This window comes from Neoarthrinium moseri, assembly GCF_022829205.1.
Source record: "Neoarthrinium moseri strain CBS 164.80 chromosome Unknown scaffold2_Wmoseri_CBS_16480, whole genome shotgun sequence".
Taxonomy (NCBI): domain Eukaryota; kingdom Fungi; phylum Ascomycota; class Sordariomycetes; order Amphisphaeriales; family Apiosporaceae; genus Neoarthrinium; species Neoarthrinium moseri.
Window position 1 is genome coordinate 830,289 of NW_026055116.1, and position 15,031 is coordinate 845,319.

Below are 15,031 nucleotides of genomic sequence, written 5' to 3' on the forward strand. Positions count from 1 at the left end.
CCCAAGAGACCGTCAAATTTGACAAGACCCCCGAACCGAACACCCCATCGCCAGCAAAGCCAATAGTATCAGCCTCCGTGCTGATGAACGCGTCGGTGGCCCTGGGCTCTTGTGCGAATGTGTCCTACAACGACACATGGCTGTCCGGGGCTCATCAGAAACCATTGGTTTTTTTTCTCCGCCCCTCATGCGCGTACGACCTGCAGACAATTGCTCCCGTGGACGAAATAGGTAAAGAAAGCATCCCGAAGTCAAGGTACACACCCGGCCCTGTCCAAGGTTCCACCGCACGCCAAAGCCCAGGTGTCTATGCACTCCTGTCATCCAATGCTGTACCACAGGCAGCCCACTGTACAATCATCTGAAACTTTACCACCGCCAGAGAGGGCACTGATGAGCCTCAGACTTGGCCAGATCCAGACATTGGAAAGGCGAGAACGCGGGGAAGAGCCGATCGCTAGTCGATGCCATCTGCCTTTGTTGCCGCCGGACCCATGTTCCATCATCCCTACACACCTGGTCATGTTGCAATGGATTACCGAAATTGGCATGCCCTCTTCCACCTTGGCCGTGTCCTTGAGAACGCGTGGGGCGTCCTCTCATCCCGGCTTTAGGTATCAATCGTGTCATGTTACAAGCAATTACACGGAATAATAAGCTTGATCTCAGGTCTCTCACGGCCTGATAAGCATGTTGCCATGGATCTCTTTGTCCGCGCTCGACCTTGTCCAATGTGACCTCTCCCCACTTGCCCTATCCGTTTGGAGACATATACAGCTTAGGCCCTGATTTGCTGCAGCATTCAGACGTCTATCCTCTCACGGCTAGCTGCAGCACGTAGAGTGGTTGAGGAATGCGAGCTGCTGGGCGTCTCCGAGGGGTGGCCACTGACTCGAGACACTCTGGATCTTCGCATTTGCAGGCTCACTACATCGGGAACAAAGTTTATACCTTGCCTAAAGTTTTCCAGCGAAATAGGCGCCCTATGATCCACGGCACATCCTGCTTGGCGAGTCCAGTATCCGAGTCTATACCCGTTTGTCACTACATCTAGCGAAATATGTCACCATAACGCCTCTAGAACGAATTCGATATATGAACCCGAAATTTTCTTTTTTGATTACGACATATATAATATTCGAAGGGTTCCTGCAACGCTTTATAATATCTCCGGGGAGCTTTCCCATGAATTCCTTCACCAACACCATCTGGTCGTTTATGTCGATTATCGTTCTGTCAAAGAAGGGCAAGATTCCACCTTCTGTGTTTCATCTGGACAATTGTGGTGCTTGTACACTCTAAAGCCCATAGGGAAAACAAGGGTCGATGTAGTGACTCTGCGACATCCACATCAAGCCCAGCTAGAGAATCTCTTGACAGAATTCAAGCTCTCTTGCAAGCCGTAAGACTCCGGGCCGACGATCATATCGGTAGGTCGTCTATCCCCAAACCTACGCTCTGAACTGCACGGCTATGCACAGTAAGTCTCCACTGTAGCAGTCGCCTTCTCGGCGGTGAGGATCAAGACATTTGGTGAATAATTCGCAACTTCTGCTCTGACAGTGGAGCGCCAGTTGGGGAAGGAAGCCTCGTCACGAAAAATGATGTGTGGATTTCCCCTCCCATCTGAGTTGGGAGTCATGGGTACACGTGTGTCGAGTCAAGCAATATTTGTCTAGGTTCTGATCTGCTGAGGACAGCGGTTTCTTTGTTCTACACTCTTGGGAAACCCGGCTAGCCTGGTAAGTGTCCCGGCACCATATGCAGCCATCCGACAAGTTGCTTTCTGTCAAAACTCCTCTATGTATTTTCAAACAAGCCAGCTCCCTGTTTGGGCTCATGACTGCCCAATATTTGTTGTGCCAAACTCATTTGTTGTCTCTGGCGACAGATCCGCTGCGTCATGCAGTCGCCTGTGATCACCCCTTTCGGGCCAGCAACTGAGCTGGTGAGATGGACTGAAACATTGCTATCCTCGATGAAGTCCTAAAATCAGCGACAGGGACTCATACGCGTCTAACTTTACTTTGGATCTATCCGTACCGCTGAGGTACGGAGTCGACAGTAACTTTGGCGCTCTCCAGTTCCTAGGTTCCGAAACATCGAGCTCCGTCAGGAGGTCGTTGCACAGCCAGGTTGAGCTCTCGGCCTGACATTTAGCTCGGCTACTCCGTCGCTGTAAGTTGTAGATAGTCATCAAGCTGCTAGCTCTCGCGCTGCCTCGCCTGTGCCCGGTCACCTGTCACTTGGTGGCTTTGAACTCGATCTCCCAAAGAGCGGTGGGCGTACACAAACGGACTTCGCTACTCTCACAGGTCGATTCCAAGACTGCTTCGACAAAGGAAGCTGCACCGAATACATATCTCGACAAGGCTATACCGGTCACCGCCATGTGATTTGCATACACCTGCATGACCGGATACCGTCAAGAAAGAAGCAATCTCGGTGGCCTTGTGCCATCCTCGGCTCATTTTCTTGGGGAGCCGCCATAGAAACCAATCTGTTTGTTGATCTGAAAAGGAGTCGGTCCTCCCCCCCTCTCCTTTTCTGGGGCTCCTACTGCAAGTGCTGTCTGAGTTGTCTGGCTCTTCTTCCACCAGAGCCCTGTAGCCCACAGTCGACAACTTCACACTTGCAGTGGCTCTACATCCAATATCCAAGACATTCCTCAGCGCACCACTCACCGCCATGCTCTCCGTGGCCTCCCTTCTAAATCCTGCTCCCTCGGGGCCTTCAATTCACAATCGACTACTTCCAAGCCCTGCTTCGTCCGTCTCGCCAACTGCTTCACTTGCTGATGAGCCTGTATTCCTCGATCGACCTATGATGCCGAAGCACAAGATGGCAAAAGATGCCGCGGTGTTCACAAAGGGGAAAGTCAAGGGTTCCGTGCACTTCTATCCGTTCGAGAGGCTCGACGATGCCTCCTTGCGTGAAGTCCAGAAGTACCAAGTATTTCCCTTCGGGAAGATACAGGATTATTGCCGGCACATTCCATACAACAGTGGGAAGAAGGACTTCTTCGAAAAGACTGGCCGAGAAAGTTTTGAAGGTAAACGGGTCCTCGGGAGTAGTGCTTCGCAGAAATTGGCTTGCTGATCCAATCACAGTCTTTCAATACGTTTTCAAGGTTCCTGGAGATGACTCCGAGTATGCCGTCATGTGGGACTACAATGTCGGCCTCGTTCGCATGACACCTTTCTTCAAGTGCTGCAAATATTCAAAGGCAGATTAATCCTGAGCCTCATGTTGAGTTGCATGCTAACTTTAGGTAGACTACCCCGGCAAAGATGCTTAATATGAATCCTGGTCTCAAGGAGATCACTCACAGTATTACTGGCGGTTCGATTATGGCTCAAGGTACACCTAACTCCAAATCGGCGTCTACTGGTATTGACAAGCGTGTCTGACTGATATTCAGGTTACTGGATGCCCTTTCAGTGTGCAAAAGCTGTTTGCGCGACGTTCTGCCATCATATCGCTGGTGCCCTAATTCCTCTCTTCGGCCCAGAGTTCCCTTCCCAATGTATACCACCGGAGGCCCCTGAACACGGTCGCATGATTATCGATCCAGCTACTGTCATCCAATCGACCACAGAAGCTGAGCGCTACCGCCGGTTGTTCACAAATATGGTGACCTCCGCCGCCAATGCTGTCCCAAAGAGGGAGCGTAAAATTTTCAAAGGCGTCTACGATGATCATCGGCATTACCCCCGTCATCGACTTCGCCGACCATATCTACATTGCGACAGCCCCTACGTAACCGATACGGATGGTGAGATCTCTCCGGCATCTGTTCGAGTTTTGCAGGATCGATTCCATTATTCTATACCACCTGTCGCTCAACATCGCGTCCACAGCGGCTGGACACCGGCGAACGCAACACATCACTATGATGCCCCTCCGCCGAGTCCTTGGCTAAGTGCCGTGCCAAGATTCACGAGCAATCAACCTTATCATCTTTGCACGCCTTCTCAGCCTTCAACCCAACCTCATGTCCGGGATGGACGTTATCCTCGCAATCACCCTCAGACAGTACAGGCGTACCCCCCGACCGCCAATCATTGGAGGCCAAAACGCTCCGCAGAACATATCGACACAGACTGCGAATACGACGGTGGCGAGAGTAGGACTGCTACAGGACCCAGCACAGCAGCTACCAGCCCGCTAGAGAACAAGATGATGGAGTCTGCGATTGGCGCTGAGAAAAATGCAGCGCTGCTCCTCATGAACCTGAGCGTCCGCGACGCAGGGGCCAAGAGAGATGGGAAGGACTTAGGCACGACCTCGGAAACCGCTTCGCCGGTTGACACCGCATTTCCGAGGGTTAAGAGGTCGAGGGCTAGCTCAATGTGACTATTTTCTTGGAGGATATAATAGGGCGACCACGCCCATTGGTGGTTGAGTATCGGTGCTCTCGTGTAATCTATCTGCATCTGGTTGAGGACGTGTGTCACCCACGAAAGGCGGCTGTGCCTTTGAACATGGATGCCATCATCTAATTGGAGTTTCGAGGAAGGCTGTCTGAATTACAAAACTCTATTTGAAACGCACAGGGCAGTTTTAGGAGAGCATGTTCCCTTGTGCCGGCGATCTCGCTTGCCCAGGTAAACATCATATCAAGGCAACCAACACACTGTTTACTCAAATCAAGAAGCTATGGTCTCTTGTCCATGTGACGTAGTTTCTTTTTCTTTTTTTGAACTATGATGAAAGTCTAGCTACCTTTTTCGGCGGCCTTCTTGCTCTTGTAATCCTGGACCCAGCTCTCGGCCTTGGCCTTGGGCAACACGAATAACCTGACAACCTCATCGACCACCTCTACCTTATCCGAAGAGAGTATCTTCAAGAGCGGTGCCTTCTTGCCCACCTTGATCAGCCCACCGGTGACAGTATCCATGTAGCACTCGACAGCGACCAAAGTATAGTCTCCGTTTTTATCCCAGGGCAGCGGGAATACGTAGGACAGATGGTCTGCCACCGTCTCCTGCTCGTTGAATGCCTTAATGAAGTCGGACTCCAGGTCCGCTGGGTACAGCAGCACGGTGGGGAAGCTGAGGGTGCTGGTCGGGTCGTCCTCGTCCGGAACCAGACGCACGCGTGCGTCCTCCATCTCCGGCGGCTTCTCCGTCGACCTCATCCGGATGCCCCTGGCCTTCAGCGCTGCTTTTAGCAACAGCTCGCGCCGCTTTTCCTTGGCCAGCCTCTCGTTCTCCCTCTTCTTCCGCGCCACGACGAGCTCGTTCTTCTTGATGATCTCCTGCGCCACAGCCCGCAGCGCCTTGTTCTCCTCGTCGAGCGCCAGGCCGCGCGCGCACGCGTCGTCAGCCTCCTCGATACGGTCCACGGCCAGAAGCGCCTTGGCGGAGCGGTAGTATGCCTTGATGTTCTTCGGGTTGAGCCGCAGCGCCGCAGCGCCGTCTAGCCAGCAGCTGCGGTAGTTCTTGAGCTCCAGATGGCTGGCAGCGCGGTTCACATACATGCTCTCAAGCAAGGTGCGCTGCTTCTCGACCTCCTCAGGCTCATCAGGCTCGGTTTCGGACGCCTCGATGACACGGCCTTGGATGTCGCGGCCGGCGCGCTTGCGCTCCTCGCCCCGCAGTACTAGGATGCCCTTCTCGTAGAACTCGCAGGCATCATTCCAACGCTTGGCCCGGAAGTACTCGTTGCCGCGCTCCTTGAAGTCCGTGGCGACCTCGAGCGGTGTGCCCTCGTACGCCAGCGCTCGCAGTGCCTCCGTATCGTCGTTCTCCTCGAGCTCCGTCATGAACAGCGGGGACTTGTTCAGCTCCCTCCACACCTCATCCACCGTCTTGTTATTCGTCATAGCCCGGGCCTCTGACATCTCGGGTCCCATGACGCTGGGTCCGCCCTCCGGAGCTGCTGCGCTCGGAGCTGGCGCATCTTGTGAGGTCGCCTCCGGCGATTCTTGGGTTTCTTGTGTGACCTTGAGCTTCTCAGCCACCTCGTCTGTGATCTCTTCAACCCGCATGTTTGCTGCGTCGTCACTGAGGCTCACTCCGTGAAAGTGGTGGAAATTGTGAGTCAAAGTCAAAACTTTTCCGTTTCAACGGGCAATCATCAAGTTTTCTATATGATCGTCACCAAATTCTCCTCTCGTGTGAGAAATTTAGAAAGTTGCATTTGCGACCCACTCTTTCCCGTCACCAGCATGCACTAACCGGGTGACTCAACCCCGATAAGACTCCGTACTTGGGGATCTTTCGAGGTGATATGATAATAAGCATTACGTATTGTACTGTTTACATGCATATCACAGTATTCGCTTGGATGGCACAAGTATTCATGCCGAAGTTTATTAATGACAGAAAAGATAAATTGGTTGATTCCATCTGGCTGGGTAATAATAGCTTCCTGAATGGCATCGGCCAGTCCACTGACCGAAAGTTGCGCAAAAGGGCAAGATCTTAGGCTTCCTGGAACCGTACCTATGTACTCAGCCCCTTGGACTGTTCTACAAGTATGATCACCAACCTCTGAATCCGGAATGATCACCATTAATTCCTGGTCATTACGCAGGTAAATTATGGTTGGTATCAGGGCAATGACAGCCATAGATCCTTCATCTTTGGATAATTCGGCGTTCCCAAACCAGTGACGGGGTCCCAACTGACAAGACCGAGTTAGTGAACCTATTACATCTACAGTCATAAGCAGAAATTACCCTGGGACAGCCTGAAACCCCTCGCTTCCGCAGCCAAGGTTGGTGCCATTGATAATATCGTTGAGCACTTCAGGGTTCGCATATAAGGTTGGGTTCACAAAGCCAACAGTGCTTTTACCGTATGCGGCACGCTTCTCATTGATCTGTTATTCATTAGTCAAAGTCCCATGATTTCATGTTGAGTCAGTGTATCAAGTACCAAAGTTATAATGGAGGCGAAAAGCGGCGCTGCGAGACTCGTTCCGTAAAAGCGATAGTCAAAACCGTTTGTGAAGACCCTCAGGTTGGCTCCGTTGGCTGAGACATCTGGTGAACCCCGTCCGAGCCGATTATACAGTCCTTGCACAGTATCGAAGTTTGGGTTGAATTGTTCATAGTAGGGGTAACTCGGATCATGTTTCGTAAAATAGGTCGATACAGCACTCTGTTGGTAATTAGGCTGCGTAAAATAGTTCGAGAATCCTCCAGCTGAGCTGAAATTAGGCGCTCCGGACAGCCCAACCTGCATTACGCTCTCAGGGTCGAGGACTGTTTGGTTGGGGTAGAGCATAGTGCCTCCCACAGAGGTTACATATGGACAGCCGTTGGGGTATTGCGGATTGAATATAGTGGAGTCTGGGCCGAGACATCCATTGTCAGATCCATCGCCAGGAAATGAGGCAACACCATAATCCCCAGAGGAGATCAAGATTGAGACACCTTGGAGGCCGAGCTTCAAGAACTCGTTGCACTGGCGTTTTGTATAATTAAGGGGTAGGTCTGCCTCCGCCTCTCCGTAACTGACACTTATCACAGGTGTTGGCTTATAAACGCCGCATTGGCGTTGTCCTGCATGCGTTAGCGGGGACGAAGAACCGCTTAAATCTTTACTTTACCTTGGTAACCAGCTGGATTTGGGTTTGGATAAACGGGATCAATGGCTGGGTTGTCGCCTGTCTCCCCATATGCGGAATACGTGCAGTATGACTGGGTTCCCGTTAACTTGTGTCTAGTTTCTGACATAGAGCACATACACCATCAACTGCATCTAAGAATGTGTTGAAAAGATTCACCCCTGCAACTTCTACTGGGGCGTAAATCTGATCATCGACTTGGTAGAGAGTTACGTTTTGTGGATAGATCAAAGCCGTCCTATTAGAGATTTAGCAAACATTGGATATGCGTTAGGGGAACTTGCGCACGCGATGTAAATATCTAGATTCGCCTCTCCTCCAACAAAGTCCGTGGCATTCTGGGGAAAGTCATATTGCGCTCCATCGATAGTGGCATTGATGGGATACGTTCCATTTGGTATCCAGGGAGCATAAGCAGCATAGCTTTGATCCAAGTCGGCTTTAGAGAAATAATCACCTTGCTCGAATAAACCAAGGCCGAGTCCCTCGACTGCGGCGACTGACTTGGGTATGTCGTACAGGGCTTGATAGCACGGCGGAGTGATGTTTCGGCCACAATCTTGCAAGTCGAGAGGCAAATCACGAGCAGACGGCGGTTTATAGGCCCAGGGGTACTCGGCAGCGAATGGGTCGTCCTTGACTGAAACGCGGCCAATTGGCTTTCTGGGACTGCGGCTGTATCTCTTATCTTTCTTCTTCGATGGATCAGGCACAATTCTCTTCTGCACCGGCATCAGCTTCACACCAGGCTTTATGAAGTCGATATGCGAAGTCAGATGCTCAGGAACGGAGTACCTGAAAGGTCAGTTGGGTCGACATAGAGAGCGTCAGTATTTGATCCCACGTACTCATCGCTTCCGACACGCAGCTTGCCAGTGTTCTTGTGTTCATGTTCATAAAATTCCGTCTTGAACAGGGCCTCGGCTTCTTCGACGGATGCATCGAAGGAGATCCATCCCTTACTGGTAGACTGCGCGATGCGCGATGTTTCAATGCCAGCAGACACGAGCCATTCTTTGACAGAGCTGATTGTTTCCTCTGTGGGGGCGAACATGTTGTGGACAGCATCAGCGCTCCACCATTGAGCATACAGGGGGGACTCTGGATGTGACACTTCCATGATTAAGTCATGGCTCTTGTCCAGATTGCTCTGTGAAAGCCCGATCTGCATCGGCAAGACGGCAGAGCTGTCAAGTCGACTAGTCTTAACCCAGTCTCGAGCCTGGGAGGTCCGTTGTTCATGGACTACATGGCGCAAGGTTGTAGGGACTGCAATTGAGAGCGGCACAACAGCTGCTGCTGCGCATAGCACGTGCGGGAACATTCTTTTCGCTGCTTGATTTGAAGAAGGACGTACTGCTCCTAGCAGGGGGGTGAAAAGCATCGGGTTCCATTCTTATACGGCATCATGATAGTTGCTAGTATTGCGCAGTCTTGGTCCGGCAATGCTTGTAGTATGTGCATGGCAGACTCTAACTTAAACCAGTCTGCACAGGAACCAATTGAATCCCACAGACCCACCTTGGTTATCTATGTATCCACGACTTCTCAATATACCAATCGCCATTCCTGCAGCGAAATAATGCAGGTACATCGTTCTGAAGCAACTGTCTCATGGGTAGTAAGTCACTCTGGACAAGGTCGTTTTGCGGGGCAATCGAAGGTTGTCGTATGTCAGGCCATAAAAGGAAGGAGGACCAGCCGAATGCAACCTTGGTGGTCGTGGCCATGACTTGACCAGGCCAGAGATAAAATATAGTGAAATCTCATAGCTTGTGATTGGCCGAAATATTGCACCATTGGTTGCGCAACCTTGACCCCTGCTGGGCCGTACATTAGTGACTGCTTAGAGGTGGGCAACATTCGCCAGTTACCATTACTTCCATTACTTCCAGCTGGCCCCGCTGCTGGGTTGTGATATTGATTTCGGCATTCCCACGCGTCATGAAAGCTTGCCGAAGCTTGTTCTAGGCCGTGGAGGCTACATGGCTTCAGCAAGTATGGCTAATCTGGGGGGCTCTTGACGCTAACTTCGATCGCAACATATTAAAAGACAAGAAATCTACCCTCTCAGACCGTCTAGGCGACAATATCTATTGATGTTTCCCGGTTTTCAAGCGTTTCTTAACCCAATGGCACACGGCTCCGCAATCCGAGGTACTATAAGGTTACCACGGGGGTAGATGGAACGCGAGACTCACCTCCGGCTCTCCCTTTACTCACGTTTCATGCACTTCAAGGTGTGCAAGGTGTTGCTTCGCGGCGGGAAGTGAGAACGAATGCATTCGAAGACCATGCGGCATATTGCGACCAATCATGGATCGACTGATTGTTTTGCATCACACCAGAAATCATGTTCAGTGACATTGTCTGGCTTCGTCAGAAGATGCTGTTAACCTAGCGGAAGAAAAAGCGGGTAAGTGCATATGAGAGTAGCGGGTTATCTGCCAATTGAGATTTTCGTCACCTCTCCGGCCTCGGGATCCGCTTTTAGTGGGTTCTCGCAACGGCACCAAGCACTTCAATCCGTGATGCCGGGGTACGATGACTCCTTGGACTCCGTAGATATTGGTGACTCAGGCATTGATTGACTATTAAATCGTGATAGAGGCCAATTCGCCTGGGAGAGCTATCTGAGGCGTTTCCCCGAGTCACTACGTGCCACTCTGCATCATGTCGCCTTTCAATCTCGAAACTTGTGCCAGGCCTAACATCCTCGCATTGGAGCCCTACCGATGCGCGCGAGAGTATGTCAAGCGATCACCGTAAACCCTAGAGTCCATCATCTGACCGCGCGTTTAGTGACTACAAGGATGATGGCACAAATGTCCTCCTGGATGCCAACGAGAATGCCTTTGGGCCGTCGCTGCCGAAGTCAGTCACAGCAAACGGCGCTGCAGCTGCGGCATCGGGCAACCCGGAGATAGATCTTTTGGGCCTGCACAGATACCCAGACCCCCACCAGCACGAGCTGAAGCAACTGTTGTGCAATCTTCGCAATACTCACCACCACACTCCTAAGGCGATCGGGCCCGAGAACCTCTTTGTGGGCGTGGGCAGCGATGAGGCCATCGACGCTCTGCTGCGCTGTTTCTGCAAGCCCGCACAGGACCGTATCCTGGTCTGCCCGCCAACGTACGGCATGTATTCGGTGTCTGCGCAGGTCAATGACGTGAGCCTCGTCAAGGTGCCCTTGCTGCCGGCCCCGACGTTTGGTCTCGACGTGGAGAAGATCATCGAAACGCTGTCCTCGGAGCAGAACATCAAGCTTGCCTACTTCTGCTCGCCAGGAAACCCCACAGGATCACTACTCGCCAAAGAGGACATCCGGAGAGTTCTGGAGCACCCGACATGGAACGGTGTGGTAGTCGTCGACGAGGCTTACATTGACTTCTCGCCCGAAGGCTCCTCGTTGGCTGAGTGGGTAGCTGAGTGGCCGAACCTCGTCGTTATGCAGACTCTGTCCAAGGCGTTCGGCATGGCTGGTATCCGACTAGGTGCTGCCTTCACATCGCCCCCGATCGCCCGGCTGCTGAACAGTCTTAAGGCACCATACAACATCTCCAGCCCTACGAGCGCGCTGGCTACCTACGCAGTGTCTGCCAACGGTCTCACCACGATGAGGGGCAACCTAGAGAAGATCGTTGTGCAGCGAAACAGGCTGATTGAGGAGATGCCCAAGATCAAGGGTGTGGGGCGTCTCAGGGGTGGCCAGGAGAGCAACTTCCTCCTCTTCGAGATCCTGAACCAGGCAGGACAGCCGGATAACGTGGCAGCGCTCGCCGTCTACGAGTCCTTGGCCGAGAGCAAGGGAGTTGTAGTACGATTCCGCGGTAAGGAGCACGGCTGCTTAGGCTGCTTGAGGATCACGGTTGGCACAGAGGAGGAAGTCACAAGATTTCTGGCGGCGCTTGAAAAATCGCTAGCCGAGTTCTACGGTGCCCAGAAGATCCACGGCACCGAAGCTTCTGTACCAGCCGACGAGGCTCAGCGTGAGGCAGACGCAAGCGGCATTGTGGCATAGACTGGAGTTAAGAAAATACCATAGAGAAGAGAAGTCTGCCACCTGAAATCCGTTAAATTACACCAAGATAGAGTTCTCCAGAATGGTACTGTTCTCGGCGCACGTGTGACTCTTCGGGCCGGAAGGGAAGATATCTTCGTATTTGTGACTTAGCATCTACTGTAGCGTGATCTTGACACGCCTCAGGGGCTATGAAGGACTGTGTCTCTGGTGGTAGAGCTGTTCTTTAGCGATCCAGAAAACCAAACCGTAAGATGGGTCCAACATTATTAACAAGCTCATTCTTCAGTAATAATGTCAAGACTTCCTTATCACTGCTGAATAATAGGGACCTTTCATTATCAGGATCGGGGAACAGCACCCCAAGAACGTAAGTAAATACAACATTCTAAACGCCGTGTCCATGCTTGCGTACTGCTTGTGTCTGAAAGCATCTACTTTTACCCTTGTTTCGCTACCGCCATTTCTAATACATACTATACACAAATGCTAAACCCAGCCAGACGAATGTGAAAGCGGGGGCGCCCAGCGTGACAGCGCCGTTGGATCGCTTGGTAGGCGTTGGACTCGCTGTGCTGACCGGATCCGAATTGCCTTTGACACGCTGAATCTCCCCAGCCTTGAAAGGTGGCGTCGCCTCCTGAACGAGTAAACCCTGGATCGTCTCGAGCGCACACAGTTGCTGACCGAGGCCAGAGTTTCCGTCAAAGCCCCCGGTATACCACTTGAAACCGCAGGTCGTACCCCCTTCCCCTCCAGAACAAGCTTTGCCGGCTGCCGCAGCATTCACCGTTAGTCTCGGTGAGATTTCGGAGAGCGTTGACGGCATCATCTTGGTCGTTGCCCACATGAACCGGGACATGTATGCTTTGAAGCTCAGCATGTCCGTCTTACAGATATCGTACGTTTCGCAGGCATGCTCCCACATGATGTCTGTCGCGTTGTCGAACGGACTGAAATATGACTCAGTACCCTTCAACAGTCTGGTCGCCCTGTCACCCCAGGTCTGATCGCCGTTGGTGTAGTTGTACAAGACAGCAGCGCCATAGAGATATATCGCCTGCGAGTATGAGAATGAAACCGGGTTGGTTTTCTCGCAGTTATCTTCGTCTCCCGCTCCATCCAGCACATCCAACGCGCCACTGCCAGTAGTGTCGTTGACAAATCCGACGGATTCTGACCAGTCCCAAACTTTTTGCGCCCAATCAAGATAGGTGTTGTTTCCGGTAGCACGAGCAAGCCTGGCTGAGATCTGGAAGAAACCGCCATTGCTGACTGAGTTCTTGTAGGTCATGCCGTTCGGATTGTCTTCAAAAATTTGCCAGTAGAGTCCTCCTCCACACTTTGTCGTGTTCCATCTTGGAACCATCGTGTTCCAAGCGTTGATGGCTATATCGAGCCATGCTGGAGTGTTATCGTCAGGCTGGGGGAAGTTTCGCTCCGCAGCCTCCAGAATAGTGAATGTCCAGAAAGCTTGATCGTCGTTCCCTTCGCTACCATAGTGTGTGGGGACCATCAAATCGAAGTCGGGTCCAAGTTGTGAGAGCAGGGCTTGCGTAATTACATCATTGTAGGTCGAGTCGCCCGTGTAATGAGAGTAGTCAAGCATAGCTCCCCAGGCTGCTCCAGATTCCTATAAGCGTCTGCGTTAGTAGTCCAACTCCTTATAGGGAGTCTGCATCTGAAAACACAGCTGTTTGCCCTCGAACTTGTCTGACAGGGGAGGAGAAGGTCCTCAAATGTACTTACCCACCAGTAAATTGGAGCAGGCCAAACTGCAATTGTCTGAGTCAAAACTGTCAGTACAAGTTGACTTCATGGTCGTTCATTTCGCAAATGATGCCCTACTTCTTCTGTGTTCGTGATGTTACCGGTGTACAACGACATGGTACCGTGAGCAATAGTGCTTGCTACGCTGCGAATGGACGCTTGGGATGGTCAGCAGCAACCCTCCAATGAGGCAAACACTTGGAACGTACCGGTATCTGCGATGTTCATATCCTTAGGCGCGGTGATGGTTGCTGCCACCGCAGCTGCGTGGACTGATTTGACGAACATCGTGGCTGCGGATCCCACTTCCTGAACAGCCGCAAAGTTGCCGATGAATGTAATACAAGAACAGAGTCACTGCTTCGTCTACGAAGCGAGTTACGTAGGTGGGATATATAACAAGGCTTGGCAAAGGATTGTGCCAGTGATAACGAGGCAACGATTGTTCAACGACAGGTATTCGATTTGGTATGGCAGGAGAGTTGACGAAACGATTGTTCAAATCCGCTAGGGACGCGTATGAAGCAGGGAACGAGAGAAGAATTGAATAATGCGTGGCCAAAAAGCGAAAGGTGGAGATGCCGTTGGGCAACAAAGGTGAATGAACGAAAAGAGCGATGGGCCAACATCATCATGTCACGGTGATTTGGAGGCAGCACCTTTTAATTAATTCGATGGAATCCCATGGCCGCAAGACGGCCAACATGGGTTGGACGGATCACCATGGATGGACAGCCACCTCTACGCCGGATAGGGAACTGAAAGCCAGCGTCCCAGGGGAACGATTGGTCGCCAGGCGGCCCGTTGTTTCGTTTTGCAAAAAGCATATCCAGGGTCTGGAGCCAAAATTGGCTCGATGCAGATCTGGTAGGCCGGGGAAGCATTGTACTGTGTATGCAAAGACAGGGGTTGAGGGGGGCACACCCAGTCGTGGCTGCGCTTCCGGCACTTGGACAGAGGGCAACGACGTCAAAGCCTCAACCCAATGCATCTCGCGCCCCTTGCCGCCAGGACAGCGGCTGGAGGTGATAGACATTCGCCATCTGTCTTTGCACTAGGAGGGACTCCGTCCATCTTGAGATGCAGCCTCAAGACTCCATTTCAAGTCTGACCAATGCTTCTGTGGATCTTGAACACTCGTCTTTGGGGAACGGTACCTATTCGATGGCGAACCCCGCGGCTTTCACGTGGGGAACAGAAAGAGGCCTGCCAGCTTGACCCCTCGATTAGGGGGGATCTCGACGTAGATCATGGGCTGCACCAATCAGGGACTCGACCAGGCCTCGATTGGCTGACAGCGACCGCCTGGAGGCGCAACTTTGTACCTGAAACATCCGCTAAAATTGAGCTTGATGCTAGCGCCAGGGGCAATCGACTGGCCGCCGCGTCACTGTTCTCTTTCTGCTGAGCCGCGCGACTGCTAAAAAAGAATGGCTTTTGACGTGGAGCGTGTCGCCCAAAGACACCCATGGCCATATCGTGTCTAGCACCAGCGGAGGCAAGAAAATATCCCTAACTTCGCCTTGACGTTTGCGAATAGAATCTGCAAAATGAGAAAGACTATTTTGGGAGAGCATTGTCCGTTGCGTATCTTAGGTCGTGATGGATAATCGAGATATGAGAGTATTGGGCGGCCGGATGATTAACCAATTATCATTC

At 52.0% G+C, this 15,031-nt stretch overlaps 5 protein-coding genes across 5 annotated transcripts; 2 read left to right on the forward strand and 3 right to left on the reverse strand.

Moving 5' to 3' along the window:
* Positions 1–2,688: 2,688 nt before the first annotated feature.
* Positions 2,689–4,356, forward strand: JN550_001012 (uncharacterized protein; the record flags this gene model as incomplete). The annotated part of the gene is made up of 4 exons (XM_049308346.1): positions 2,689–3,052; positions 3,111–3,184; positions 3,276–3,360; positions 3,422–4,356. 4 exons carry the CDS (start codon positions 2,689–2,691, stop codon positions 4,354–4,356), a joined length of 1,458 nt encoding a protein of 485 aa, XP_049176918.1.
* A 361-nt stretch (positions 4,357–4,717) lies between these two features.
* Positions 4,718–5,992, reverse strand: JN550_001013 (uncharacterized protein; the record flags this gene model as incomplete). The annotated part of the gene is made up of 1 exon (XM_049308357.1): positions 4,718–5,992. The coding sequence occupies one exon, from the start codon at positions 5,990–5,992 to the stop codon at positions 4,718–4,720; it is 1,275 nt and encodes a 424-aa protein (XP_049176919.1).
* Positions 5,993–6,557: 565 nt separating this feature from the next.
* JN550_001014 (uncharacterized protein) lies at positions 6,558–8,698 on the reverse strand (the record flags this gene model as incomplete). The annotated part of the gene is made up of 7 exons (XM_049308369.1): positions 6,558–6,630; positions 6,686–6,828; positions 6,885–7,513; positions 7,561–7,651; positions 7,699–7,816; positions 7,867–8,373; positions 8,427–8,698. 7 exons carry the CDS (start codon positions 8,696–8,698, stop codon positions 6,558–6,560), a joined length of 1,833 nt encoding a protein of 610 aa, XP_049176920.1.
* A 1,553-nt stretch (positions 8,699–10,251) lies between these two features.
* JN550_001015 (uncharacterized protein) lies at positions 10,252–11,602 on the forward strand (the record flags this gene model as incomplete). Its single annotated transcript, XM_049308380.1, has 2 exons — positions 10,252–10,325; positions 10,381–11,602. 2 exons carry the CDS (start codon positions 10,252–10,254, stop codon positions 11,600–11,602), a joined length of 1,296 nt encoding a protein of 431 aa, XP_049176921.1.
* Positions 11,603–12,068: 466 nt separating this feature from the next.
* JN550_001016 (uncharacterized protein) lies at positions 12,069–13,660 on the reverse strand (the record flags this gene model as incomplete). The annotated part of the gene is made up of 4 exons (XM_049308391.1): positions 12,069–13,235; positions 13,352–13,387; positions 13,451–13,530; positions 13,582–13,660. The coding sequence occupies 4 exons, from the start codon at positions 13,658–13,660 to the stop codon at positions 12,069–12,071; spliced, it is 1,362 nt and encodes a 453-aa protein (XP_049176922.1).
* Positions 13,661–15,031: the final 1,371 nt, after the last annotated feature.